A 26,386-nucleotide genomic window follows, 5' to 3' on the forward strand; every position below is an offset into this window, starting at 1 on the left:
TTAAGCTGCAGCCAGGGGAGGTTCATGAGGACATCAGGAGGAATTTATTCACAAAAAGGGTGCTTTGACATTGGCAGGGGCTGCCCAGGGAGTTTGGAGTGCCGATCCCTGGAGGCGTCCAAGGGCTGGATGTGGCACTCAGGGCTCCGGGGACAAGGTGGGGACTGGGGATAAGGTTGGACTGGATGTTCTGAGAGGGCTTTTGCAACCTCAGAGACTTTGTGATCCACAAACCGGTGTTCCCCGCGCCTGCTGCCTGGCCCGGTGCCATCACAAGGAGGTTTATTGAGGGATCACTCCCTCAGGAACCTGCGATGTCCATACATCCCGTACCACGGCGTGTGCGGGGGGGATGCTCTCGCCTCCACACCGCAACGCTCTGCGCGTTATCTCCGGCAACCCAGGTGCATGTTTGGCTCGGGGAAGGTGGCGGGGTGCCGAGGGGCCCGGGGTCCGTGCAGGGACAGCCCGGAATAGCCGGGAACAGCCCCGAGGGTCCCGCGGTCCCGCCCTGAGGGGCCGGCACGGGAGGCGCCCCCTGGCGCCCGCCCTGCGCGCGTCACCCCGCTGCACCGATGACATCACCGCTCTGCGCAAAGAGCCGCCCGCCGATTGGCGGAAGGCAGGAGCGGGCCCAGCCAATGGGCGGCGCGCAGGGCGGCAGGCCGCGCTGACGTGCTGCTCGGCCGTGCGGGGGTTTATTTTGCTTTGGGCCGCTCCGGCCGCCGCCATTAGAGGAGCGCGGGCAGAGCCTCCCCCCCCCCCCCGCCGCGCCGAGTGGGAGCGCCCGCGGCCGCGGCAGCCGCGGCGCCTCGGGAGAGACCATGTCGTGAGCGGGGGGGGAGCGCGGGAGGGGGGGGGGGCGGCGCGGGGCGCAGGCGGCTCCCAGTGCTCCGAGCGTGTTCCTGAGGGACTGAGGGACGGATCCCGGCGGAGAGGTAAAGCCCCTGTGCTCTCACTGCCCTCCTCGGGCAGCGCTGCAGGGCGAGGGGGCGCGGGGGGAGCGGGGGCGAGCTGAGCCGGGGCCGAGCGGGGACCCGCTGCGGGGTCGGGGGGGCTGTGAGGAGGCGCCTCCGGCGCGGCCCCGGATCCCGCTGCGCTCGGTGTCCCGCGTGGAACGGCTTGCTGAGGGCAGGCAGGCTGGCACAGCCTCCCTACAAAGGCAGGAAACTCGGATTTTTTCTCCCGTGGCTGCTGCTCCGGACCCCGGGCTGTGGTGCCTCAGTGTGCCTGGTGAGATCATGCCTGTGCTGCCTCCCTCCCACTTCTTCCCACCCTCCTGCTTTGATTCTGTTGGTGCTCGGATGTGCCTGTGTGGATCTGCACGCCGTGCTGGAGTAGGTGATGGGAGTGATGGGATGTGTCTGTGCATTTTGGGTAGCAGAACTTCCATGGTATTGCCTGTCCCATCCTTGGAAGTGTCCAAGACAGGATGGACAGGGTTTGGAGCACCCTGGGATAGTGGAAGGTGTCCCTGCCATGGCAGGGGGCTGGAACAAGATGATCTTTAAGGTCCCTTCCAGCCCAAACCCACTCCGTGATTCATTCTGTGATCACCTATTGTCGATGCTTCATCAGAAGTAAAGTACAGCATGAGAAGCGTTTCCAAATCGAGCTCGTTCTTTGGGAACCGAAGTCCAAACAAAAATTGGGAAAGTTGAATTAAGGAGCGAGGCAGACCTTGGTAATCCACGCTGCCAGCGCCTCCCTGTCTGCCTTCCCCGTCCCAGACTGCAGCAGCTTCCTGGCAGGATAAGATAAACTCGTCTGCGGAGGTCATGGATGTGTCTGTGAGTCCTTCCTTGGCAGTGACAGGGTCAGCCTGTCCCCGCGGCCGGTGGCAGAAATAAATGATGGAGGAGCTGGATCCCGGTGTCCTGCACGGCTGGCACTGCCCGGCTGCTGAGAACTTTCTGCTGCCACGGTGACTTTCAGCCGTGGCAATAATGACAACTTTTTCTGGAATTCTTGGGGGTTGGTGTGGTAAACAGACGTTGTTTGACGGGCTTTGTGCTGTGCTTGAACAGTCTCTGCTCACCAGCTGCCTGCCGTGGGGCTGGCATGTGAGTTTAGTGCTTTGATGCGTTTGTTTGGGCAAAAATTGAAAGGTGAGCTGTCTTCTGTGTAGTAACTCCCTCTTTCTCTCCTTAGAGCTCACTCTGTTGCGAGCAGAACCTTTTAACAGTGGTTCAGGAGAGATCTGTTGTAATCAGTTTTGTTTTTCCATCTGCTTATCGGTCTCACAGAAGAGATTTGTGAGGCTTATTTATTTTCCCTCCCCTTTCTCAGTAGTTACTCAGACAGGGGGAGACAGGTGAGCAGCAGGAGGTGTTCTGGAACTCTTGCTGGCCTCCCTCTGAAGGCCAAGCTGAGTTGGTGTTTCAGCATGTGGAGGCTGGCGTGTCATATGTGAAGGATCAGTCTGCTTTAAGTCTGTCACAGCACTCAAAGAGAATAAAGCCTTTGGATGCGTGGCATTTGTGAAACTCTAATTATGTGGTGTAGTTCTCTTGAAGGAAAAAGAAATTGCTACCTTTGCTTTGCTTCTGCTGCTTAAGCAAGGGCAGGCAGGTGGGGGTGACACTGGTGGCACTGTCATCTGTTCCTGAGGAGCTGTGGCTATTAGCATTCTCTCAGAAGTATAATTACAAATATTAATGTAATTGGAATGCTGAGTGGCACAAAAGCATCGACGGGGTTCATCACAGGAGCGTGACTTTAATTGGGGACTAATTGCAGCTCAGAATGGGTCAGGGGGACATTTCTAGCTTTGTGTGTGGCCGTTCTCACTGTGTGTTGTTTGACCTGTAAATTCCTCGGGGACAGGAATTCCCACCCATCTTTGCTGCCCTTTGCAAGAAGGATCTGTAAATAAGCCAGAAGTGTAAGTAGGAAATAGTTTACTGATTGAATGGGAGGTTATTTTTAATACAGTCAATCAAATAATCAAATGTTCTCTCAGGCTCTTTAAAGTGAGATTTACAGGCTCCTTGGTGTATTAAGTTGGGTGTTACTGTTTCTCTTTCCAGCTTCTCTTTGCCATATCAGTTCTAGCACAGCTTCAGATCAGTCCATTCCCTGTTGTGATGTGCTCTCTGCTAATCACAGCAAAGCATTGAAACTGCTCCTGCCAGTTCTCTTCATAATCTCGTGCCCTTTCCTCCCCCCAAAATTTGAAGACTGGGTTATTTTGGGCTGTTCAAAATTGATGTCAACAAGTAATCCTCAGTTTAACTAGATGAATTATGATCCACAGTCTCCTGGTACTAAAATGGAACTAAACTTTAGTTTGGCAGCTGAAAATGGCTGGCTTAGCTGTAACAGAGTTCTTCATTTTTTTTTTAAATGTGTGAGGAGGGAAACAAGGCAAAGTTGAAAAGATAATTTTTTTCAACACAGCTGCTGAAGAGTTTGCCATTTCCCTTGTCAGATGGAATAGCTTGGTAAAATCAGTTTAGTAACACGGATAATTGTAATTGTGTCATGTCAGTTGAATGGAATTTATTACACCTTAAAACCATTTGTCTTCAAATTAAGATTTCAAGCATTTGGGATCCAGGCACTTTGCTGGTACTTCTCATAGCATTTCTTGTGTGGCTGTCATTGCTTCAGCTTGCACAGGATTGTGACTGTGCTCATTTTTACATCAGCAGTGGCTGGAGCACTGCTGCTCTGTGTAGTTCATTTTTTTGCAGCTTTCTTGAGGTGCAAAATTAATAATTACCACTTTGGGGTCTATCAGTTAACATGCTTTAAAAGAACAACTGTCACACCAAGAGAGTGATAATCTATAATAATATTTATGATTTTGTGTTTCCTTCTTTCGGGGCATAGGCGGTGTTCAGGAGCTCTGTGCTCAAACTGGAGCTTTGTCCACCTGGCATTTTTCAGAACAACTTCATTTTCCTCTGCTGATGTCCCATTGATGCAGAAACTCCCCGTGGTGTAGCCCAGGGAGAGGAGAGGATGGAGGGGATGGAGCAGGGAGTGAGGGCAGTGAGGTTTGAGGAGGGAACTCTCTGGTATGGAGTCCCTGGTCCAAGAAAGCAGAAGGAATAGGAGATTTTTTTACAAGGAACATGGGCAGGTAACACAGTGCAAGCATTGCTGGTGTGTGCAGAGCATCTTGCCTAGGAAGCAGCCACGTTTGCAGCCCTTTTGCATTTTCTGCTGCACAGCAGATGTAATGAAGTTGGCATTTTTCCCTTTGGTTATTTGGGTTTGTCTTGATGTAATCTGTTCTGCTTGTTCTTAAGACAAGGATACTACTGCGTGCTTTGTTGTTGTTGTGTTTGTTTGTTTGTTTCTTATTATGGTCTACTAAGTTGGATTCTTTCCTTCCTAAGAATGGCTTGCAAATTTTAAAATAAGGACTGTTTTTACTACTGGAGATGACACAGGATTTAAGATCTTTTCAGAGCTGAGCTGAAAATACCTGTAGTGCTGAGAACAAGGTACAAAGTGAAAATATCCATGTAAGCTGCTGTCCAGGGAATGTGGGGCTGGAAGGATGGACTTGTGCAGATGGAAATGGGGCTGTGTAAGCAGGATCTGTGAGTCAGGAGGCTGCAGCTCCTCCTCCTGCTGTGCCAGCAGCCAGGGCACGGTGCTGCTTGGTTTTATTTGGGTTCTGTTTGCCATTACTTCTGTAATCAAAAGTTCAGGTTTCAAAATCCTCCGTGTGGCTCTTTGACTTCGCTTTGATTTAGCATCTGGTCCTGAGAAGCTGTTTTTAATAAAACACAGAAAGTTGGGGTTGCTGAGGAGTTTGTGGGCATTAAGAAACTTCTGTAAGGTGTGTTTGTTTTCTTGGTAACTTCTGCATATTCAGGAGTTGGGGTTCCTGAGCTAAAGAAAACTGTTAGAACCGTGATTTCTGTGACTAGAAGGAAAAACAAACTTGAGTGATGTGTTTTTTCTGTGGTTGGTTGTTATTGTTTTTATGGGTTTTTTTCAGTGTATTAGAGCTGTTTTGATCAGTAATCTTTTTGTGACTTTGAATTTTTGCACACTTTTATAGGTCCACTCATTTAAAAGCTCTGTGGTTCTTGGTGCAGTCAGTTGATTATCTGGAAAGAAAAATATCTGTCATAAATCTCATAAATGTGTATAATTCCAGCAAAAAACAAAAAATAAGAAGTTTGTTTGATGATTGTTGGTTTATGAGAGATTCTTTTTTTGTGGTTGTTGGGACCATAAGTGCACTGTGAGAACTTGACTTGTGGCTGATGGCCTTGAAAGTATTCCTTGAGTCTCCAATCCCCTTCCCAGTGTGTGAGCAGGGATCTGTGGGGACACTGGCATGTTTATTCCTTGCTGTTATTTCAGTGCTGCCCTGGAGCAGCCTCAGTGTGCAGGCCCTGCGTTCAGGAGGTGCTGAGGATCTGCTTGGGGCTCTGCTGGTTCTCAGTGCCCTGGGAAGCCAGGAGTGCTCTGTGCTGGCTTTGCTGTCACTGTCACCCCCTGACAGATGAACCACTGGGCTCAGGTTTTACCTGCTGAGGCTTCCCCTGACTGGCTGCCTGCTGAGCTCGTTTTTATCTTGCTGAAGGGCTCACATGGGCTGCTGGGCAAGTTACTATTTTATTTTTGACCTCCCCATTGCTGTTTAGCTGTGCAGGGATAAAAAGAAATGTCACCTCATGGCTTTAAAAAAGGCTTTTTTAAAGAAGGTTGTTCAGTGTTGCCTTTAGTAGAAACTTACTCCCACTCCAGAACCTGTTATTACTGTTTTAGAGCTGCTACTCTGCAACTTTCCAGGAGTGCAGAGTACCCTGCAGTGATATGAAACGGATTGCTAATCATATGGTTAAAAAAAGGTGATTTAAAAAAACACCAAACTGGTGTCAGTGTCTTTAGAAGGAGTTTGGATTTGTTTCCCTGTGGTATTTAACATTAGTTCTTTGCAGTGTGGTAAGCAGCAGCCCTCACACTAGTGGACTTTGTGTGCTGTGATAATGACATTTTTGCTACTATTTTTTCTTTTCCCCTCTGTTTGATACTTTGCTGCCTTGGGAAGAATTGGATAGAATGAGTGTGGTTTGTTTGGTTCACTGGAGCTGAGGTGTATTCCAACAGCAGATCCTTTCCCAAAGGCGCTCCTGGGCTGTGTGGATGAGGAGGGCAGTGCCCCGTGGTGGGTGCTGAGCGCGTTTCCTTGGGAGCCGGAGCTCCCTGGTTGGGCTCTGCTCCCATGGAACAGGGACAGGACAAGGGGAAATCCATGCCAGGAGGTTTGGATTGAATGAGGGACATTTTTTCACTGGAAGGGTTATCAAGCTGACCAGGGAAGGAGTGGAGCCAGCATCCCTGGAAGTGTTCAAACACCAAGTGGATGTGGGGACATGGTTTGGGGGCGGATCTGGAAAGGCTACGGAAGGGTTGGACTGCCACAAGTATGTGTCTGCAAAATTCCCAGGTTCAGCCCAGTTCTGGGTAGGACTCAATTATCTTTTATTTGTATCTTTGAATTTTAAATGTGAAAAAAAGGGGAAAGAGCTGATGATATTTTCCTCCTCCCCACGGGGGCTGCCTGTGTCGCCCTGCTGTGATTTATGGTCAGCCCGCGCTGGGGAGCTCCGGGGGATAATGACCAGAAAATGTTCAAGTCTCGGTGTAAAGTTCCTGCCCTGGCCAGGTTGAAGCGGCTCCGGGTCAGGGTGTGTTTGCAGTCACAGCCTGACATCTGGTTTTCCTCCTGGTGTGCGAGGATGGCTGAGAGCTAAACACAAATGGGTCTGGTGTTTGAGGCACAGCCTAAACACAGATAAACTGTTTCTGGATTTGACCTCACTTTTTATAAAGAAACATCTTGTTCAACTTCTGTGCTTTGTCCAAGGCTAATGCCTTTTTAAAAAAGAAATTTTAACAGTTCTGTTGTTTTATTGTGTATGTTTGTTACTGTAGATCTTAAGTCAGTGTTCATCTGTTGCTGTTCATGGTCAAATTCATTAAATGCTGCTGGCTGTATTTATGCAAATCTTCTATCATAGCTCATTATTTTAAGTAATTTTGCTTGGCTTTTGATTAGTATTGTGTGGGAGATGCTGTGCATTATGTAACAGTTAAACTGCTTACCCTTGTTTGCCCAAATGGTGTTGGTTTCTAAGCAGTCGTATTTAGTCCATCCTAACGTGTGGTAACATCTCATCTGGACACTCATTCACTTTTAATTGAGCTTAAAACAAAACAAAGGGACAGCCCTGACAAAGAAAGAGCACTGATCTGCAAGCTGCTGCTGCTGGGCTTTATAGATTATTTTCAGCAGTTAAGATTTCCCTGTCTTTTAGTCACAAGTATAATAGAGCTGGATGGAGTTTGACCCATTTGAGATGAGTAATGAATAAAATGCAAACTTGCACCATGCAAATTACACAAGAAGGTTAACTGTAGTGGCTAAGAGCACAGAAATGCTTCAAGAGATAAACAAGAAAATAAAAATAAAGACAGCAGAAAGAGAAAATGTTTACTATTCTCCAATATCTGTTAATTCTGTAATGAGTTTCCAGCTTTTGCAGACATGTCCATTTACATTAAGTTGTAGACCTGAAGTTCATTGTCAGTCTTGTATTTCAGATGTCTCCAAACATCAGAATCCTCCCAGATGTTTTCATTCTTAGTGCATGGAGCATTAGCAGAATTGGACATCCTCTTGCATGAAAGCTGCATATAAATTCTTGTGCTTATGAAAAGTCAGCAGTTGGGTTGGAAGTGTGAGCAGAATATTGAAAAGAAAGCTGAAGCAAAATCAGCGTAATTTTTCTGAATACCATAAATACCTAATAAAGTAGATTTAAGAAGCTTTGAAATGAGATACGAATCCGTAAAGCAGAATGAAAACAGTTTTTTATTAATTTTATGTAAATGAAACCCATCTGAATGCACCCAATGAACAGACTTCTGAATGTGTTCAGAAGTTAATTCTTACTTTCTTGCTTTTTCTGGTTAAGAGAACTGTGTTTTTTGCCATGTGTTTCTGTGTGAGAGCTGAAGTTGCCTGGATTTTAACTCATTCCCCACTTAGAAAAGTTTTAGGTAATGAGTCAGGTCATACCTAAAAATCTGCAATGAGGAGTATTTTTGGTGATCTGGACTGTCAGAACTGAAGAAAATGTTAGAAGTCATTTAACATGCTAGATTGAAAATATTTTCATTGGAACTGTGTGACTATTTACAGGTTTTTTTCTCTGTAGTTTATAAATTGTGTTGTGATGTGCACGGGAGTGATTGGGTGTTTAATGGAATTGAGATTTTGTCATGGTAATGACAAACTACAGAAGGCCAGGTTGAAGCTTTCTGCTTTTAATATACTGATCTGTGCAGGCTTGTACTGAGTTACTGAGAAAGAAGAGCAAACAGCTGAAGGTAGAGTGAGTTTGGTAAGGTAAGAGAAGAAAGTGAGTAACATAAGGCTAGGATTTGTGAAAGGTTTTACTTCTACACTCCTGAAGTGCTGAATAAATAGATTCTGCATTTGGTTACAGAGATCCCTTTCTTTTAGAATGCTTATTGTGTTCATGTGAAAAGTTGCTTTAGTGTTTTTAAAGTAAAGAAACCAGCCTGCCTTTCTTTGTGGAGCAGCCTGGGAGAGGCACAGGAGGGGAAGCAGGTGGTTCTTGATTCACCTTACAAGCCTTGCTGCAGGCTGGAGCTGGCACCTTGGGCTCCCTTTTGCCTGTAAACACCAAGCAGTTTTATTTGAAAATCCATAGACATGAAGCAAATGGATTGGAGGTGGGAGCCCTGATTTGATGGTGTGGTTATGTAAGGTTTCAGGCAGCACAGATGCCAGCACCATCCCAGCACAAATCTGTGGTGCACACTGGGCTAAATCAGCATCTGGCCTGTGTGCAGGGAGGGCTTGATGCTTTCATGAAGTGGAGCTCCATATTGTTCCTTCTTTGAGCCAAAGGAAAAACAACTTCTGGACACAGAGAATACATTACACTCCCTCAATTTAATTATCCTGTCATAAAAGTGGTATTTGAGACCTTCTTTGTTTCTTCCCAGTTTGTGTGAGCTGTTTGGTGTTTTCCTGTGCACCCAAAAAGAAGAATGTTCTTAAAAATAGAAGCAAAGCAAAAAAAGAAGTTATTCTAGGTCACCTTTTCCAACTGACTTTATGTAGTAAAAGGATGATCTGATAAGGTTTTGATTTGTTTTTTTGTTCTTTATACAGAACTTAATGTATTTTTCTCTTCAGTGTATTGAGTTACTCTACAAGTATGTCCAGAAGATACACAGCACGCTGTCTAAACTGATCAACTGGAATTTGTTTGAAGTTTTGTGGGTTTTAGTTTCTTGTCTGCTGGTGCATTTTGGACATGAAGGCATGCACCTGCACTCCACAGTCACTGGGTTGCTATTTCTCTGTCACAGGAGGCGCTCTGTGATTCAGCTGCTCCTCTGGGAGGAATCTAAAATAACAAGTTGACTTGAAAACAGAGTCAAAGAAGTAATTGGGAAAAAATGTAATAAGCTTCAAACTGCTGTGGCTGGATGGTGATGCTGTATCATCAGTAAATCACAGAATCACAGGATGGTCTGAGTTGGAAGGGACCTTAAAGCTCATCCTGTTCCAATCCCCTGCCATGGCTGGGGACACCTCCCACCGTCCCTGTTGCTCCAGGCCCCCTGAACACTGCCAGGGATTGCCAGGGCCTCCCACCCTCACAGGGAACAATTTATTCTTGATACCTCATCTAAACCTACTCCTTTTCAATGTGAAGCCATTTCCCCTTGTCCTGTCACTGCAGTTCCTGATGTGAACAAATGGGATGGGTCTGGTGTCTGTGACCTGCAGCTCTGCTCCCACCAGACCCACCTGTGGGAGCTACCATGGTAGGTAGAATTGGAGGTCAGATCAAGTAAAAAACAGTAAAAAAACCCCAATGCTGAATTTCCTCACTGTACTTGATGTTAGCAGAGCTGTCAAGGAAGAGAAATTGTGTTGCTCTGTTGAGCCTTTTTATATTCTTTACTTCATAATAACCCGAGGCCTTGTGTTCAGAGGTGGTGAGCTCATATCTCAGAGGCTTTCAGAGCTGCACATACCCATCCTCTCTAAGAATTATGTCTGAGAGCATCTGCTTTTTAAGTGGCACAGAAGATGATTGCAGCCAAAAAGCTGATCTTGTGATATGGATGAAAGCTTTCCTGTAAGGTGGGATGTCCTGAGCTATTTTGTTTCCTGAGTAGTATCTCGGTTCTTGTTTAGATTGCAGCTCCAGTTGGAAAGGGGCTGGCTGCAAAAACAATCTCCTTTCCCAGTCTTAATAGCACTAAAACAGATGATGTCTTGTTTTCCTGCCCCATCCCCAATGGGGGTTGGGATTTGTCTGCAGTGGGAACTGTTTTATTTTAGGCCTTACAAAGCAGGGCAGGGAAAGAAACCATTTCCAGTTCCACATACCCATCACAGGCTGTTTATGGATTTGATGGGAAGCATCACCTACTCCAACCAAACCAGCTTCTCCTTCAGTAGGAATTATTCTCAAGCATTGGGACAGCCACTTTTGGTGGTCCTTGGTGGCAGTGGGCAGTGCATGGGCAGTGTGCTCTTGCCTTCTCTGTTCAACTCTCCCGTGTTTCTAACTACAAAACATTAATTCCTAAAAAACCTCTACTGTTTCTAGAGAGAAGAAACTTATTAAGAAAGTAATTAAAAACTTTATTTTGGGAATTGAGGGAAAAGCTTTGACCAAATGGAATAGATAAATCTAGTGTCTAGTGTGCTCTTACAGGAGGTGCTTTGGCAGAGTAGAGAAACTTTTTTCCTTAAAATTCCCAAGTCTTTCTTGCAAAGTCACCTTTAGTAAAATTAAATTAACTTTGTATTCTCCTGTATATATGTATTTTTCACTTACTGTATTCTCCTGTGTATGTATATTCTCCTGTATATATGCATTTTTCACTTTGTCACAGATATGGGGCAGCTCCTTTTTTCCCCATTATAAATGGGCATGGACATCTGTCAGGAATGGTGGAGGGGAAGCAGCAGGAAATGTGATTGCCTTTCCAGCACATTGCTCAGTGTGACACAGTTTTATGGTGTAGAGGTGGGAGTGAAGTGCTGTGCAGGCTGCTCAGAGCAGTGCTGTGGAACCTGAGCTTTATGAGAGAGCTTTCTGTGTTCCTGCTTGCTCCTGGCCTTCCATGCAGCATAAATATGGATTGCTATGGAAAAGGATCGTGCTGCCCTCTCCTCTGGGCCAGCCATGCGATAGCCCCTCATTCATGCAGCCACCTGATCTGCTCCATAGATCACTTGAGCTCTTGGAAAAAACCCATGGGCAGTGCTGGAGTCCTCAGGAGCAGAGTAGGAGTAAGGCTGGCAAATTCCAGTAGAAGGTTCAGCTATGCCTTAGAGCAAGGTGTGTGTGCAGGTATTTCAGTGGAGAATGTACTAACTCAGGCAACACTGGCTCATTGGGGAGCAGGTGTTAACTAATTTTTAGCTTTAGGTCTAGTTTTGAATTTAATCCTGTTGTGAGTTTTAGTTTCCTAGGCTCTGGGTGGTTCTGTTAGCTGAGAGAGTGGCAAAATGATAAATAAGTGTCAGTCAAGTGATGTGACAAGTTTGTATTTAATGAGTTTTGCCTTCTTAGAAGCAGCACTGTTTTGAGTTTTTCATGCTGGATAACTATTCTGGGGTAAGAGAGGAAATGCTGTGTACGTTTGTCTGTTTGTCCTTTATCTACCTGCCTCACCCTTTCCCTCTATTATGCTCTACACAAAGCTTTTTCTGCCTTCCCCATCCAGAGTTTCAGATTGCAGTCAGAGTGTTCAGGGATGTTTTGGTGTGAACTTGTTGCTTGGATTTACTTCTTTTACTTCAGCAGATTGACCACTTGTGTAGCCACTGTTTTTTAATAAATATTGGTTTATTTTAACCAGTCTCTCGTGGCCTCAGCAGGTCATGACTGGGTTTAACTGAGTAAATTGGGATTAGAATAGGTGTGGCATTTAATAATTAACTTTCTGGTTACTCAGGTCCAGTAGGAAACGTGTAATGAGTCTGTTTTCATTTTGTTTACAGGAATAGTTATCTGCTTAGTCTCATCCTTCATATTCAGCAATCTGAAGAAAAGGTCTGAGCCAGCATGAAGACAGAATCCCCTCTTCATTAGAGAAAAAGTGAGTTAGAATTGAGTTGAAATCTGAATTTGTAGCATGAAAATACTCTCTCAGCCTGCCAACACACACAGCTTGTGCTTGCTTTCAAGTGGCATTTTCACTTTGTAACACCTCTGGTATGGGTGATGTCCAGTCAAGACCTAGTCTTGGTTAAGCACATTTCTAAAATTTTCATATTGTAAGTATTTAATATAAATTCCAACACCCTCCTTTTCTGACAGAACTGCTTACTCACTGTGTAACTGCCCACCTGATACACTCTGTCCTTCCAAATCCTCTGAGCTCTGGTACAGGACCTAGGCTTTGTGTTCCTTTTCTTGTACTGCTGGATTCATACTGAATTTTATTTTGGTAATTTAATATTTATAACTTGTTTCTGTAGCTGTACTGGTCATTGCCCCAGTATTCTCAGTGCTTAATGGGTATTCTGAATTTGTTGGGAATTGCAAATTTGAAGGGTTTCAGAAATGTAGGACTCATTTTTGCACTAGTAAATCCCGAATTTTGCATGTAAATGCTGGTAGTGATTTTACTCCCCTTAGATGTTGTAATAATAACAAATAAAAAAGACTGCCCGTTAGGCCAGCCTGATTTTTATATCCACGGGGTTAAATCATTTGTTTTTGTTGTTTTGAACAGCTCCTTTGCTGGCTCTGTGTACTGATGGTGTGTTCTGACCCCTCAGCTTTCTGCTCGCCGCAGTTCATTTCAAGGAGTGCACGATGACAGAGCGTGGAATTAAATGGGCCTGTGAGTATTGTACATATGAGAATTGGCCTTCTGCAATCAAGTGCACCATGTGTCGTGCCCAGAGACCCAGTGGAACAATTATCACAGAAGATCCTTTCAAAAGTGGCTCCAGTGACATCGGGAGGGACTGGGATCCTTCGAGCACTGAAGGAGGGAGCAGTCCTTTGATCTGCCCGGATTCCAGTGCGAGACCCAGGGTTAAATCCTCCTACAGCATGGAAAGTGCAAATAAATGGTCGTGCCACATGTGCACGTACTTGAACTGGCCCAGGGCTATCAGGTGTACCCAGTGCTTGTCCCAGCGCAGGACCAGGAGCCCCACGGAGTCCCCTCAGTCCTCGGGCTCCGGCTCCAGGCCCGTCCCTTTGGCCGTGGATCCGTGCGAGGAGTACAATGACAGAAACAAACTGAACACGAGGGCTCAGCACTGGACTTGTTCTGTTTGTACATATGAAAACTGGGCCAAGGCCAGGAAATGTGTTGTGTGTGACCACCCCAGACCCAACAACATCGAAGCAATAGAACTGGCAGACACAGAAGAGGCTTCTTCCATCATAAACGAGCAAGACAGGGCTCGGTGGAGAGGCAGCTCCAGCAGTGGTAATAGCCAAAGAAGATCTCCACCAACAACCAAACGTGAATCTGATGTGAAAATGGACTTCCAAAGAATTGAATTGGCTGGAGCTGTTGGCAGCAAGGAGGAGCTTGAAGTTGACTTCAAAAAACTAAAGCAAATAAAAAATAGAATGAAAAAGACTGACTGGCTGTTCCTAAATGCTTGTGTGGGTAAGTTGTTTACTGCTACCTTCTGCTCTTGTGCTGGCGGTTAAATATTTTGGGGCAATGAAGAATTAAAACAGAAACTTGGCATTTGATTTCAAACCAGCTTTTTTTATCCCTGTGTTTCCATTTAAAAAAGTAAGCCAAATGTAGAGGTTCCTGAAATAGCACCTGCTGAGAGAGGCTGTGAAGTTCATCCATAATCTGAACAGGGTTAGACGTGTCTCTCAAGTGTACTTGGACTTTTCTGACCTTTTGTAGAAATGGATATTCTTGTAACCAAATCCTGTTGTTCCATGTCATTGTCAAAAGGTGGAAAAATTACAAAGCCAATCTACAGAACATGAGTGCAGATAGTGCTGTAAAAATGCCATTAATGGATAATTAAAATTACTTTTCTTTCTGCTATAGCAAGACATGCTCTGAGAGTCAGCAGCTGCAGCTTGGGAGTATTTGTAAACAGTGTAGAGCTTGCAACAGTACAAGATGCTCTGTCAGATGTTAAAAATAACACCAAAATATGTAGCTCCAAGAAACTGCATGTGTAATACTGACCTTGAAAGTAATAATGTTGTATTAATACACATACTGTGTTGTAAATGTTTACAGGCTTTCTGAAAGTATTTTTGAAGTCAGCTGCTTCAAAAAACATTCAAATACCAGTTTTGTTTTGTATTTTAGTGCTTTGCTGAGGAAATGCTGGATAATTCTGGCAGTGCTGTTAAAGAACAGAGCCATGTGAGAGCAGGGTTTTCTGCAGTTTTTGACCTTGTGAGTGAACTCCTGTGCTGTGGCTTCCCAGAAGCAGATACCGTGTGCCCCAGCACACGAGCAGCTTGAACACTTGAAATATGCAACTATTTTTAGAGTAAAACACTTCATTTGAAACTCTGGCTCCTCTAGTGTGGCTCATGCTGTTCCTTAATGTTTCACAAAGTCACTTCATGGTTGTTGTAATCAAAGAGCTAATTAGTGGAGCTGCTTTGTTTAACATATTTGATCAGGTGGAAATGTTTTTGTGGGTATGCTGTGTTTGGTTTCTCTGAGCTAATAAATATTCTAGTTTATTTTTGTGTTGTGTGAGTAGTTAGATATGCTCACTTCCTTTTGGAAAGAGATGCCTCAGTATTTCCTGCTACCTCCAGTTTCCTTACAGCCTTTATTCCTTCTGAAATGAAGCAGTTGAAATTCTGCATGATATTTTTTAAGTTATTGAGTACCAAGGGTCAGTTGTTGGAGGTTGTTCCTATGCCTTACAAGGGCATTTATCTTGCATTCTGAAAACAATTGTATTAAATATTTGGCTATTTTTTCCCTTTGGTTTTTCAAAAGTGATTTTTTTTTTTAGTATTCTAATGTTACTTAAAATATTTCACACTTTCTGATTTATCCTGTGTGGGAAGGGTTGTATTTATATTTAAGAACGTGGGTTTGCAAGTATTTAATGTTGCTTGTGACTATATTGTTGTACATAAAACCCAAAACCATGTTCACAGAAGTTTTGTAATGCAGTAATGATTTGGTCTGAAGGGATCTTGGTGAGAAAAGCAGAATGCAGGTGGAGTTGTGTGCTGGTTGTTGCTGCTGCCTGCTGAAAGCTTTCATGGATTTCTTTCTCTGCCTTAAAAACCACCTGTATTCCTGGGGAGAGGGATGATGGGGGCACAGGAACAGCAAACAAAGCTGGTAATGATCTGTCCTTCAGCTCAGATTTTCATTTTGCATGTTGCAGATATAATTTATTTCCCCTGTAATTACTCATTCTAATAGGAATAACCTTAGGAAGATTGATGGAGGTTGCATGGATTCTCTTGTGCAGTGGATCTGTGCTGCAAGAGCACACCAGTTCAGCCAGTAACCATTAAAGCAATAAGCTGAATTTCTGCTTGTGATCTTAGTGTGACTTACCTAAACCAGTTTAACTGTCAATTGAACAATTTTGCCCAAAGCATCTGTTTTTACCATTGAAATCCAGTGGGTCACTGTTACTTGGTGAGTTCTGTTTGTTTGCCAGCTGGAACTCCTGGGAAGTTGTAGCTGAGCTGAACACTTGTCAGTCCATGGCCAAACCAAATTATAAACCAGGACAAGTTCCTGTTAAATACCAAGTAAATTTGTGAACATTGATGCCCAGAGTTTGTGTGTTACCCTGCTCCATCTGACAGATGGTGCCTAACAAGGATTTGGGGGCTTCAGACTGAAACCTGAAAGCTTAAGATCAGTTCTGGAGGGTCCATTAGCTTTGAATCCATCTTTTGTAGGAGAGATGTTAAAATGTTAACATTTAAAGTTAGCCCTGAAGTTAAAAATAACGATTAAAGGAGTGGGAGGCATTCTTGGCAGAGTGGTTATTTTCTTTTCTCTGAGAAGATATTATCTGTCAGAAGGTACCAAGGAAAATGTCTGATACTTCAGGACAGCTGTTTGGTTGCACTCCCTCTTCACATCTCAACTCCAGTACAAAATTCTTTTTACTAGATTTTAAATTGAATGTCAAGTTTCATTAAAAAACATGTATCAGATTAGTCTTTTCCACATCTGTTCTTTTTAGCTGAAACATGGAGAGATGTGTATAAAGTAGATTTAAGAAGAGGTGTTTGTTTTGTTTTGTTGGAGGCATCCATTAATGTTTTTCCCACCTTGGTAAGTAAATGTGTCATCAAGGCTTCTGTTCCTTGCAAATCCAGGCTGGACAAAATGTGAGGAGTGCAGCTCTTGCCTTTCAGCATGAATAGTTTCCTTGATGGAGGGAATTCCTTCCAAATCAGAAGGATTAATGGTATTCCCCCATTCAAACTCTGCCAGCAAATGTACTTGAATGTTGCTTTTTTATTGACTTGTTTTTTTCAGAGTGAGTGTATCTGTTGGGTCATTCTTTCTCAGCAAGATGAGATTTTAAACTGATTCATGTGGTGAAAATTGATTAAAATCCTAGCAGAAACTGGAGTAAGTGTGGCTTACTGGCTTCCTCCAGATGCCAATTTCAATTCCAAAGAGGAATTACAAATGGTTTCTGCAGTGACACCAATGTTTGCTACCAGAGTGGCCTAGAACAAGATTAATGTGGAGTCTAAGGTGACTCATTTCTTAGGGGAGGGAACTGATGTGCACTTAAATTAAACTTTATGACCTTTTCTGTAAGTTATGGCTCCTGTGGCAGAGGCTGTCCGGCAGCCCTGGTGGGGTGACAGAATGTGCTGTGAGCATCAGGAGCTCTGTGGGGCCTGCTGAAGCTGCTTGCAGCTGGCTGTGGGTTTAAGGAGTGCAGATGATGAGGATGGCTGTGAAACCTCTGTGGCATCCAGAGTTTGCTTGGGTGTTACCCTGGAGCTTCCATCTGCTGGCACCCCAGGGCTGCCTTTGTCAGTGGTGCTGGCACAGCGTGTTTGCTGCAGGGCACTGCTGGGGATTCCTGAGGTGGGAGTTACTAGGTAGAAGTGAACTGCATTTCTTCCCCTTTTCCTTTCTGCTCCCCTGTTTGTCACCTGCTGCCAGAGTGTGTTCTTCTCTTGGTTCAGGTCAGGTGGGTATTGCTGTGACAGAGCTCCCTGTGGGGATGGTGCACACATTCTCAGCTCTGTGAAAGAAACCACTAAGAGTGTTTCTTAAACAAATCCAGAGTATTTAGAGCAATCTGTGCTGAATCTTGTTTTGCAGTACATCCTTAAAAGGACTGTAAGTTCATTCCTAGTATTCCTATTTATGTCTGCTTAGTTTTTCCTTTGTCAACAGTTGTATCTCTCCATTAGATTTTTGAATTAGTGCCAGGTACGTTACCCAGGCCTTCAGGAACCCTGTGGGCAGGGAGAGTCTCCCTGGCCAGACACTGGTATGGGGTTGTTGGGCTGAGTCCCACGCTGAGACACTGAGGCACCTCCTGCTCTGTGTCCTGCAGGGCCTCTGCCTCTTCTCTGAGTGCTCATAAAGGGAGGTGGCATGAGCAAGGTGCTTTCAGCTGGCACTGCCACCCAGAGCCATCCCAGGTGCCCCTTGCTGCCCTCCTGGCTGTTTGAGAATGCAGCTGGGTTAGGGGGGTGTTCTGGTGGGGGTTTGTTTCTCTTTGCCGGTGTTGTGAGTTCAGACTGACCTCCTGTCACATCCAGGGTACAGCTGGACCTTGGTGCTGTTGTTCCTGCTGTGCAGTGGGGGTGGGAACAGGCTGGGCAGCTCTCCTTGCTGCTGGAGCTGCTCAGGGAAGGGCAGCAGGGATCTGTCCCTCACTGCCAGGCTGTGCCTGGGGGGGCTGAGGGGGGAGAGTCCCTGGGGGCAGTGGGACAGCCCAGGCTCCCTCCCTGGGCTGCTGGGCCAGGTGCCAGTGATGGGAGATCCCAGCTCTCACCTGGCTGGGAGAGCTCTGGGTAATGTCACCTGTGCCTTGGACAGCTGTCCTGTCAGAAATGCTGTACACATCTGTGATAAAACATCTGTGCACCTCTTTGAGACTCAGAACTTTCCTGCCTTGCTCCCTGGCACAAAATCATAACTCCTTTTCTTAAACACTGTGATATTTTATACTGCAAACAATTGAATAAATGATCAAGTTAAAACCAGTTATTTCAATTTCCCTTAGAAGCACTGATGGTTAACTTTAGTAATTAACTTTAATGATTTTCCACTGTCCAGCCTCCCTTTGTGGTACAACCCTGCAAGTAACCAGGGGTGTGACAGATTGGAGAGTGATATATGGACATCTTTAAACAGTTGTTCTTACATCTGTGCTGCTTTGTCCTGTAATGATACATTCAAAACATACTGCAGGGTTTGTATGTAGGGAGAAGAGCTGTTTGCATGGAACAAAGAATAACCAATATTTATGCTCTCCTGCATTGAATGGCTTCAGGTTTTAGGTACGTGTCTTCTTGGAAGTATTTACTTCTCTTTTCTTTAGCTGATGCAAGGTGCTGAGCTTGAAGAATCAAAAAAATCTTAAGATACAGAAGTTTCTGTCTCTGTCATTACCTGCAGAGTGACCTACTGTTGATTATGTACTAATACTGACAGGGGAGGCTCTGGAAATCCAAAAAGAGAAGGAACAGAAGGGTGTGGAAAAGGCCCATAAAGGTTTTTCAGACAAACCCTCTTTTTTATAAGTTGATGTGTCACATTTGCTTACAAAGCAGTCTGTCCTTCAGGACTAATTCTTCCTTGGATGAAATTGTGAGTCACTGTCAATAAAACTTCATTTATGGCCCCCTGATGTGCCCCTGGTGAAGAGCTGGAAGAGCCTGAGGGCTGACTCAGCTCCAGAAAATGCCCCAGCTCCTCAGCAGTCTGTGTTAGAGGAGAGGAGATTCTTCCCAGGTGGCAGAGTTAGGTTTTAGTGGCTCAGTTGATCAACCTCTCACTTGCTGGCACTTAAACCAGTCTGAGGATTAGTCCTTAGATGAGTAAATGAGAGAGAGCAAATCTGTGACAGACCACCTGCAGTTGTATCTGTGGCAGAAGAGAAGCAGCCCAGGGCTCTGTGCTCTGTCTCTGATCTGTTTTATGTTACAGCAGGAGCTGTCTCCACTTCTGACTTCTAAAATGTAGAACTTGGTTGTTTGAGCAATTTGCCCTCTCTTGCCAGGCAGATCAAGGCATTGTCCCACACAGAGGCACAGTGACCTCTGTAAGATGAAATATTTCCTTTTGCAGTTTGCTCAGATGGAAGAACAGAGTTATTGCAGGCATTGCTGCCTCCTTGAACCCCAGGAATCCCTGATCCCAGGGTGTTCTCTGGATAGTCCCAACTGCAGCAGTCTGCTGGAAGAATTCCCTTCCTGCATTTGCAGCTTGTGCCAGGCAGTGCCCCACAACCATCAGAAAGGTACTGAAGTAAATAAAGGTTGTGCTGTTGTGTTTTCCTTGGGAATTTTTCTACCTGGCTGCTCTGAAGCCACTGAAAAAGTCTGAAACAAGACTTGGTTTTCTAGAAATGCATGTAAGCCTATCTTGCATATTTTCCAAGTTTCTGTTACTGCACTAAACCCTATAAATATTTACATGTTCTAATGTATAAACTTAATAGCACCTTAAGCTGAAATAGTTTGGTTTTAGCAGCTAATTCTGGCTTAGTTAATATGAGGATAATGTTGACATCTAATAAAGAAGGAAGTTGTAAAAGTTGTAGGAGGATCAAGATGGTAAGAGTTGTAATTGGGTGATTGATTTTTTTAAAAAATTTAGTCTTTTGGAATACCCTTCTTAATTTCTGTCATCTAATATATACTAAGATTGCAAATGTCTGATCTGTGCTGTTTTTAAGAGGCAGGGCTTTGCTAAAAGAAGAAAAAAACCTTGGCTCCTGATGCTGTGAAAGTCTTCCAATGAGAGGAAATGCCTGAATTGCAAAATGGGAGCACAGTTGAACCTGCAATTGCAGAATTCTGACTTGCACTTGGATTTTCTCATGGCATTGTCCTCTCCCTTAGGATGTCAGACTACAGTCAGAGATTTTCCATGGGGCCAAGCAGAATTTTAGGGGTGCACACACAGACTGGGGTAGTCAGGGGCAGCAGCAAAGGGACATTGCTGGAGTCCCCTTTAGAGGGGAGCTGTGGTCACTGGGATGTGTTTGCATTTGTGCTGCTCTTGCAGCCACTCAGGGCTGTGCCCTCACCAGGGTTGGAGCTCCTGGAGCCTCTTCTGGGAACAATCCTAAGGCCAATGCCACTCTCCCTTCTGACATTTTACCAGTCTGGGGAATGCAGTGGGTGTCAGTGGGGAATAATCCAACTGGCACAGGACACAATTCAGTCTGCTTGTGTAAGTAATGAGGCACTTCTGTGTTGTGAAATGCTGGGAATTAGAACATCAGTAAATATTTCTGTAGTATTTCTCATAAACAGTGGGGGTTTTGAGCTCTGTTTAAATAGACTTAATGAATTGGAGGCTCTGGCTCATCCCACAGAAATCAAAGCCTTTGTAGGAATGTGCCTCCTATTGTCAGTACAAGCATATTCAGGTCTCATTTTAGTATGGTGGTATTGAATTTCAGAACTGCAGGCATGGTGCATGTAGGCAAATTCACCTCATAGTTCTGGGGCAGGATTTGTGTTTTCTGGTTCATGTTTCTAACAGTCTGCCTGTTATCAGTCACTGTTAGATTTTGTGTTCACTGCTGCCTTGGGTTGTATGGACTGGCACTGTAAGCAGGGTGGCACTTGCTGGGCTGTCAGGGATTTTCTCTGTTTTTCTGAAGTGGCTGCATGGAGCAGATATTTGGTAGAACAGGTAAAGAGAAATGTTAACTTGCTGTGGCTCAGAGGGGCCAAGGAGGCTTGTAATGCCCAAGGAGTATCAGCCCTGGGAGTTGGACTAGACAAACAAAAACTTCCTGATGCTTCCCTCTGCTATAAAGAGTAATTTTAACCTGTTTGGATTAAAAAACAGAGGATGACCAGATAGCATCCATGCCCACAGTCACATTGTGAGCTGTAGCTCTGCTGGTTTGTGTCATGCAGCACACCAACCCTGTACCTGAAATACTACTAGAAATACATTTCCTTGTTTATTTTTTTAAATAAGGCCTAGCAAGCATACTCAGCCTGGTTTTATGCATTACTTGATCTTGAGCTTAAACTTCATCAGCAAAGTTTAGAAATGTACTTTTTAACTGACAGCTTATATAACAATTTTAGTAATTCTAGGACATGGGGCTTTGAGGAATGTCAAGTATTGCAAGATGTGGGAATAAACTTCCAGAACTGGCAGTGCTGCATGGAGCACATGCACTGCTCTGGATCCTTATGCAGCTTCTAGTAGTTGGTGCTTGGAAAAGGCATTGCCAAACCTCATGTGAGCACCTCAGCATCAGCCTTGGAGCTCAGTTGTTGCTGAGGTTTGATGAGGAGTGGGATGGTAATAAGCAGCTGAGGGTGGGGGACTGGAAGAGCAATTAAAAAGATGAATTTCCCAGTAGTAGGCTGTAGTAACATGCACTGCTTGACAGGCTGGCTGGAATGTGATTTGGGTCTGATCATCTGTCACCAAAAGATCATTTTAGGGATATTTGTTTGAATTTTGAAATCAGTTGTGGGTATTTGGATTCTCAGAATGGCCACCTACCAGTCCTGGGTGGTGTTTGGTGTGTTTGTCTGGGGGATGGTGCAGATGTGGTGCCAGGAGTCTCCCCTGTCAGTAGAGGGGTTAAAATACAAAAAGGGGTGATGTGCCTTTTGGCCTTTAACAAGGTGCTTCTCCTGAGTTACTGTAACAATAAAAAAACAAGAATATAATAAAATAGCAGAGAATTCGCTCTTCTGTCAAGTTTCTTCTTTCCTTTGATTCTTGAGTTTGCCAGAGCTGTGGTATAACTTGTTTTAAGAGGGCAGGTCATGAGAAATTTGATGTGTTATCTGGATAACTGGAAATTTGATGTGTTATCTGGATAAGAGAAAACTAACCACAAGCAATGCCATGCTGGAGCTACCTTATCTTTTATGGACTTAAATGCCAAACAGGTCTTGCTTTAGAATACCTTCCTGACACCAACTATACCCAGAAATACAATGTTTTTGTGGTTTTTTCTCTTTTTTTCCTCTTTATATTAGTCTAACTTAAAATGTGGTTTCTTAGCTCTCAATCTGAGTCTTATTTGTCTTTGAGGGATTCCCTAACAGCATTCTTAGTACAGTATCCTTTTGATGGCTCACCCAAGAGAGGAGCTGAACTGTTTTAATATTACCACAGGATAATTAATTTTGATTTCTGTGTGGATTTGCCAGAGAAGGGAAAGGCTGAAGGGGCTGTAACTCTTTAGATTGGTGGCATCTTCAAGGACACATGTGCTTTATGTGACTGCCTGTTCTTACTGTGCCTCCATTGCATTTCAGCTCATAACAGCTTGTTACTGTAACAATAAAAAAACAAGAATATAATAAAATAGCAGAGAATTCGCTCTTCTATCAAGTTTCTTCTTTCCTTTGATTCTTGAGTTTGCCAGAGCTGTGGTATAACTTGTTTTAAGAGGGCAGGTCATGAGAAATTTGATGTGTTATCTGGATACACATCCACATCTGCACACACACACCAAATACCAGTTTGGAGCAGTTGGTTGGAATGATCATTGCAGCAGCCATGAGGAATTGCCTTATCAGTGGCAGAAATGTTGCTTGCATGGAAATCAAGTCCTACACTTGGCACTTGTGACTCCTACAGAGCAAGAACTAAAATAAAATAAAACAGATAGAGCTCATCTGGGGAGAAAGCCAGGCAGGCACTGAACGAGAGAGTAGTGCTGGAGAGGAGCAGGAGTGTCTTCCTTACAGGAGACAGACACCTGCAGCACAGAACTGCAAAACCCTGTCTGTGTGGTTTTCCTTCTGGCCTGGCCTGCTAGGACTCTGGAATGAGTGGGTAGCTACTGGATGACTAAAATTTGCAGTTGAATTGTTGTTTTGGAACTTCTCTGCTTCAGACCACTGTTGAATAATCCAACTGGTATCTGTGGAAGCTTACACAGCACAGCTGATAACTTTGTAGAGAAATGTCTTGCACTGATAATCCATTTTCCCCCTGTGTTTCTTCTGAAAGCTTTATAATCTCAGCATTCAAATGATACTTTTTGGCTGAGCTAAGAATGCTTTCCTAAATCCTGGATTAACCAGCAAGCCAGTGGTCACTGTGCTTCTCTGCTAGCAGCCATTTCAATTTGTTGTGTTGGAGTTTTTTTAATTTTGGTAGGGGATTTTTACTCATTTGGGATGAGGGGGTGGGAAGTGTTGTGGTTTTTTTCCTTTTTTTATTTAATTTCATGTCCTGAGTGGGAGTGATTGTCTTGACTGGGTTTGATGACCTTTCCTGTTCATCAGCTTGTGTGTGTTGGTGAGCAGATGAAGTGAAGGATGGAGTTGGGTCTCAATTTCCATTCTCCACTCAGCTGCTGGCTCTCAGGAAGGAGGTTTAGCTGCAGAAAACAGGGACTGGGTTTTCTCATTTGTCATCTGTGCTCTTCTCTGCTTGAGCTGCTGCAACAAGGGCTGCTTCTCAGGAGTGAGATTCCATTTACTGCTCCAGTAAAGATGGCTTTAGGGACACTTCTGTTTCCTCAGCTCAGCACTGCACTGTTCTCTCGTGGACCACGCACCTAAAATAGAATATATCTGAAGGAATTTCTAAATTTGGGAAGTCTTGTATTGGAACAGATCCTGTTAGCAGCTCCACATCTTACTGATGGTATGTTCTGATAATTGCAGCTGAGGAATGCATTCAGCAGGATTGGGCTTGGTAGGAAGCATGGTACATAAATCCATGGTTTCCAGGGACTCTAGGAGACATTGGGGTCATTCATTGTTCCTCTCATCTTTAGAAGGTACACACAGTGTATTTAATTTCTCTTTAATTCAGTTTTAATGGAGTATCCTGAGTGAAACTCTCAGGCTCCATTAGTAGCAGAGATGGTGAGCTGAAGAGAAAAATTTATGCTTTGTACCATTTGTACAAAAAAAAAAAAAAAGGAAAAAATAAAACTTTTAGTCCAAAAAAGATCTTGTAATAGGTCCTGTTTCTATGATCTAGTAATTGGTGATTAAATAATCAAATTAATCTCTGTACTGTGAAGAAGTTTCTCTCTGGTCAACTGAAATGCTCGTGTGTATGTTACTGCTGGTGTTGCATCATGGGTCCACTTCTGAGCTGCCTTTTGGTCTCTTACATTTTCCAGCTAGTGTGGGTAATAGAAATGGTCTGAGATGAGGTAAGTGTAAATATTTTGTAGCCTTCTGCCTGAAATGATAAAAAAATTGGCAAGTTTCAAAGATTCAACTTGCAGTTGATCTTTGTCTGTTTGGCCTGTAACAGAAGAGCTCCAGGTGAGCTGTGAGATGAGGTGGCTTGTTCCAGAATGGCTCCCTGTGTCTGAAACGGGCCCTGTGTTGTTTCTGTGCCCTCAGGAGTTGTGGAAGGTGACCTGGCTGCTGTGGAAGCCTACAAGTCATCCGGAGGGGACATTGCCCGGCAGCTGACGGCGGACGAGGTGCGGCTGCTGAACCGCCCGTCCGCCTTCGACGTGGGCTACACGCTCGTGCACCTGGCCATCCGCTTCCAGAGGCAGGACATGCTGGCCATCCTCCTCACCGAGGTCAGTGAGCCCCCTGGCCCCTGCAGGGAGCTGCTCCCCTGTGGGCAGCTGTCTGGTTTATTTCGGCTGTTTGAAGGGCCTGGAAAGGCCCGGGGTGGCCTTGGGGCAGCCCGCGTATTGAAGGACGAGAAGAGGCTTCAGTTCTTCTTTCTGGTTTTATGTTTATTAATTGTTTATCTAAAAGATGTTCTTTCAGCCGAACAAAGATCCGCTCAGCAGTCAGCCATGGGCACACTGTGCCGTCCCCCGGACTGCCACGTATCTTTATACCTCTTGCTACGTATACAATATTTATCATTTTTCCTCAATACCATCTATTGTTATAACTCGGTGTACTCTTAGTAATAACTAATCTAAAGGTGCCACTGTGGCCAAAGAAGATGGAGGAGAGGAGGAAGAAGAAGGAGGGCAGGACACACCCCAATTCTTCCATCTTACTCCTCTAAACCCCCCTGTACATAAATCTTAAACTCTGTTTCTCACTCTCTAATTAGCTAATCTTTTCACCTTTCACCCCGGTGAGGCCCTCTTATCTTCATAAAGGTGTCGTCTCTTGTGTAGGGTCAAAGTCTTGTCACCAGACACTTCTGGCAACATTCCAGGACTCTCGGGCCCCCCAAGGGTGGTCTCGGGGGCCCGGCATGCCAGGACTCAAATCTTGAGATCCCACAGGCAGCCAGTGGTGCACAGCTCTGCTTGGTGCTGCTGCAGGAATTTACATCCCCGTGCCTTGGGTTCTCCTCAAGGAGGGAGCTGGCTTTAAGAGACTCCCTGTGATGGTGCTGAGGATGTTCAGTTTGCTCATTAATGAACAGTCTTGGCACACGTTGGGACTTTACTGGCAGTGGAAGGGAGCTATTGTGAGGCTTCCTGTGCGCTGGTGAGGGAGAGGAAATGCTCTCAAAGCAAAGCTCTGACATCAATGACAGTGCAGTTTATTCTCTGTTTGTTAATGAGTTTGTTAATAAGTCTACCTGGGCTGGCTTTCCTGGCTTTTGGGGCAGCTTCTCTTCCAGAGAGAGGCAGATTTCTTGCTTTGCAAAATTGCTGCATTTTTTTCTATTTCTTGCCCATTTTATAGACTGTCTGATTCCTCTATTTTGCTCTTCCACATTCCATTGTGTCACCTGGCTTCTGGTGACCTCTGCTGTTCTCCATCTTTGCCCTGTAAATAATTGTTACCTTTTTTTTGTCTGTTTCCCTAAACTCAGACTTTTGGTTCCTCACCTGATCAAGGCCAGATTTTTATTCTGCCTCCTTCCCTGATGCTTAGTGCAATTCTGAAAGCTGCTGTTTGCCTACAAAGCACATAAAGATGATGGAATGCTCAATGTTGAATAATTAAAAAGAGCAGATGAAGCAAGACAAATGTAGCTAAAGCCTTGAGTATATATTTATATACGAGTAATATCAGCAGCTTTGTGCTGCTTACATAACTCTGTGTGGATGGAGTAACATGTTTTAAAACAAGTTAATTTACTGAAATAATGTCTTAGGGATTTTTGTGTTTGGTTTTGTTTCAGTGCCTAGGAATACTGACTCATCTTGTCATTTCTGGAAATGCTTGGTAGTGTTTGAGCCCCAGTGATAATTTCCTTTTCTAGGCTATGAATGAGTGAAAATGTGGATCTTAAAGGTACTTTTTTTATATGCATCTGG

The 26,386-nt window shown here is 44.5% G+C and overlaps 1 protein-coding gene across 4 annotated transcripts in view; it reads left to right on the plus strand.

The window, feature by feature from the left end:
- The first annotated feature begins 661 nt into the window (after nt 1–661).
- Nucleotides 662–26,386, plus strand: part of ZRANB1 (zinc finger RANBP2-type containing 1) — a 44,644-nt gene continuing 18,919 nt past the window's right edge. The window contains exons 1-4 of one of the 4 annotated variants that reach the window (XM_074545375.1): nt 662–938; nt 12,038–12,135; nt 12,775–13,671; nt 24,540–24,727. In XM_074545375.1, coding sequence (XP_074401476.1) covers nt 12,858–13,671; nt 24,540–24,727 — 1,002 coding nt within the window. In that variant the 5' untranslated portion in view covers nt 662–938; nt 12,038–12,135; nt 12,775–12,857. Of the gene's footprint in view, nt 939–11,351; nt 11,373–12,037; nt 12,136–12,774; nt 13,672–24,539; nt 24,728–26,386 lie in introns of those variants that run through there. The other 3 variants (XM_074545374.1, XM_074545376.1, XM_074545377.1) reach the window with 3 other exon arrangements.

This window comes from Zonotrichia albicollis, chromosome 7, assembly GCF_047830755.1.
Source record: "Zonotrichia albicollis isolate bZonAlb1 chromosome 7, bZonAlb1.hap1, whole genome shotgun sequence".
NCBI lineage: Eukaryota > Metazoa > Chordata > Aves > Passeriformes > Passerellidae > Zonotrichia > Zonotrichia albicollis.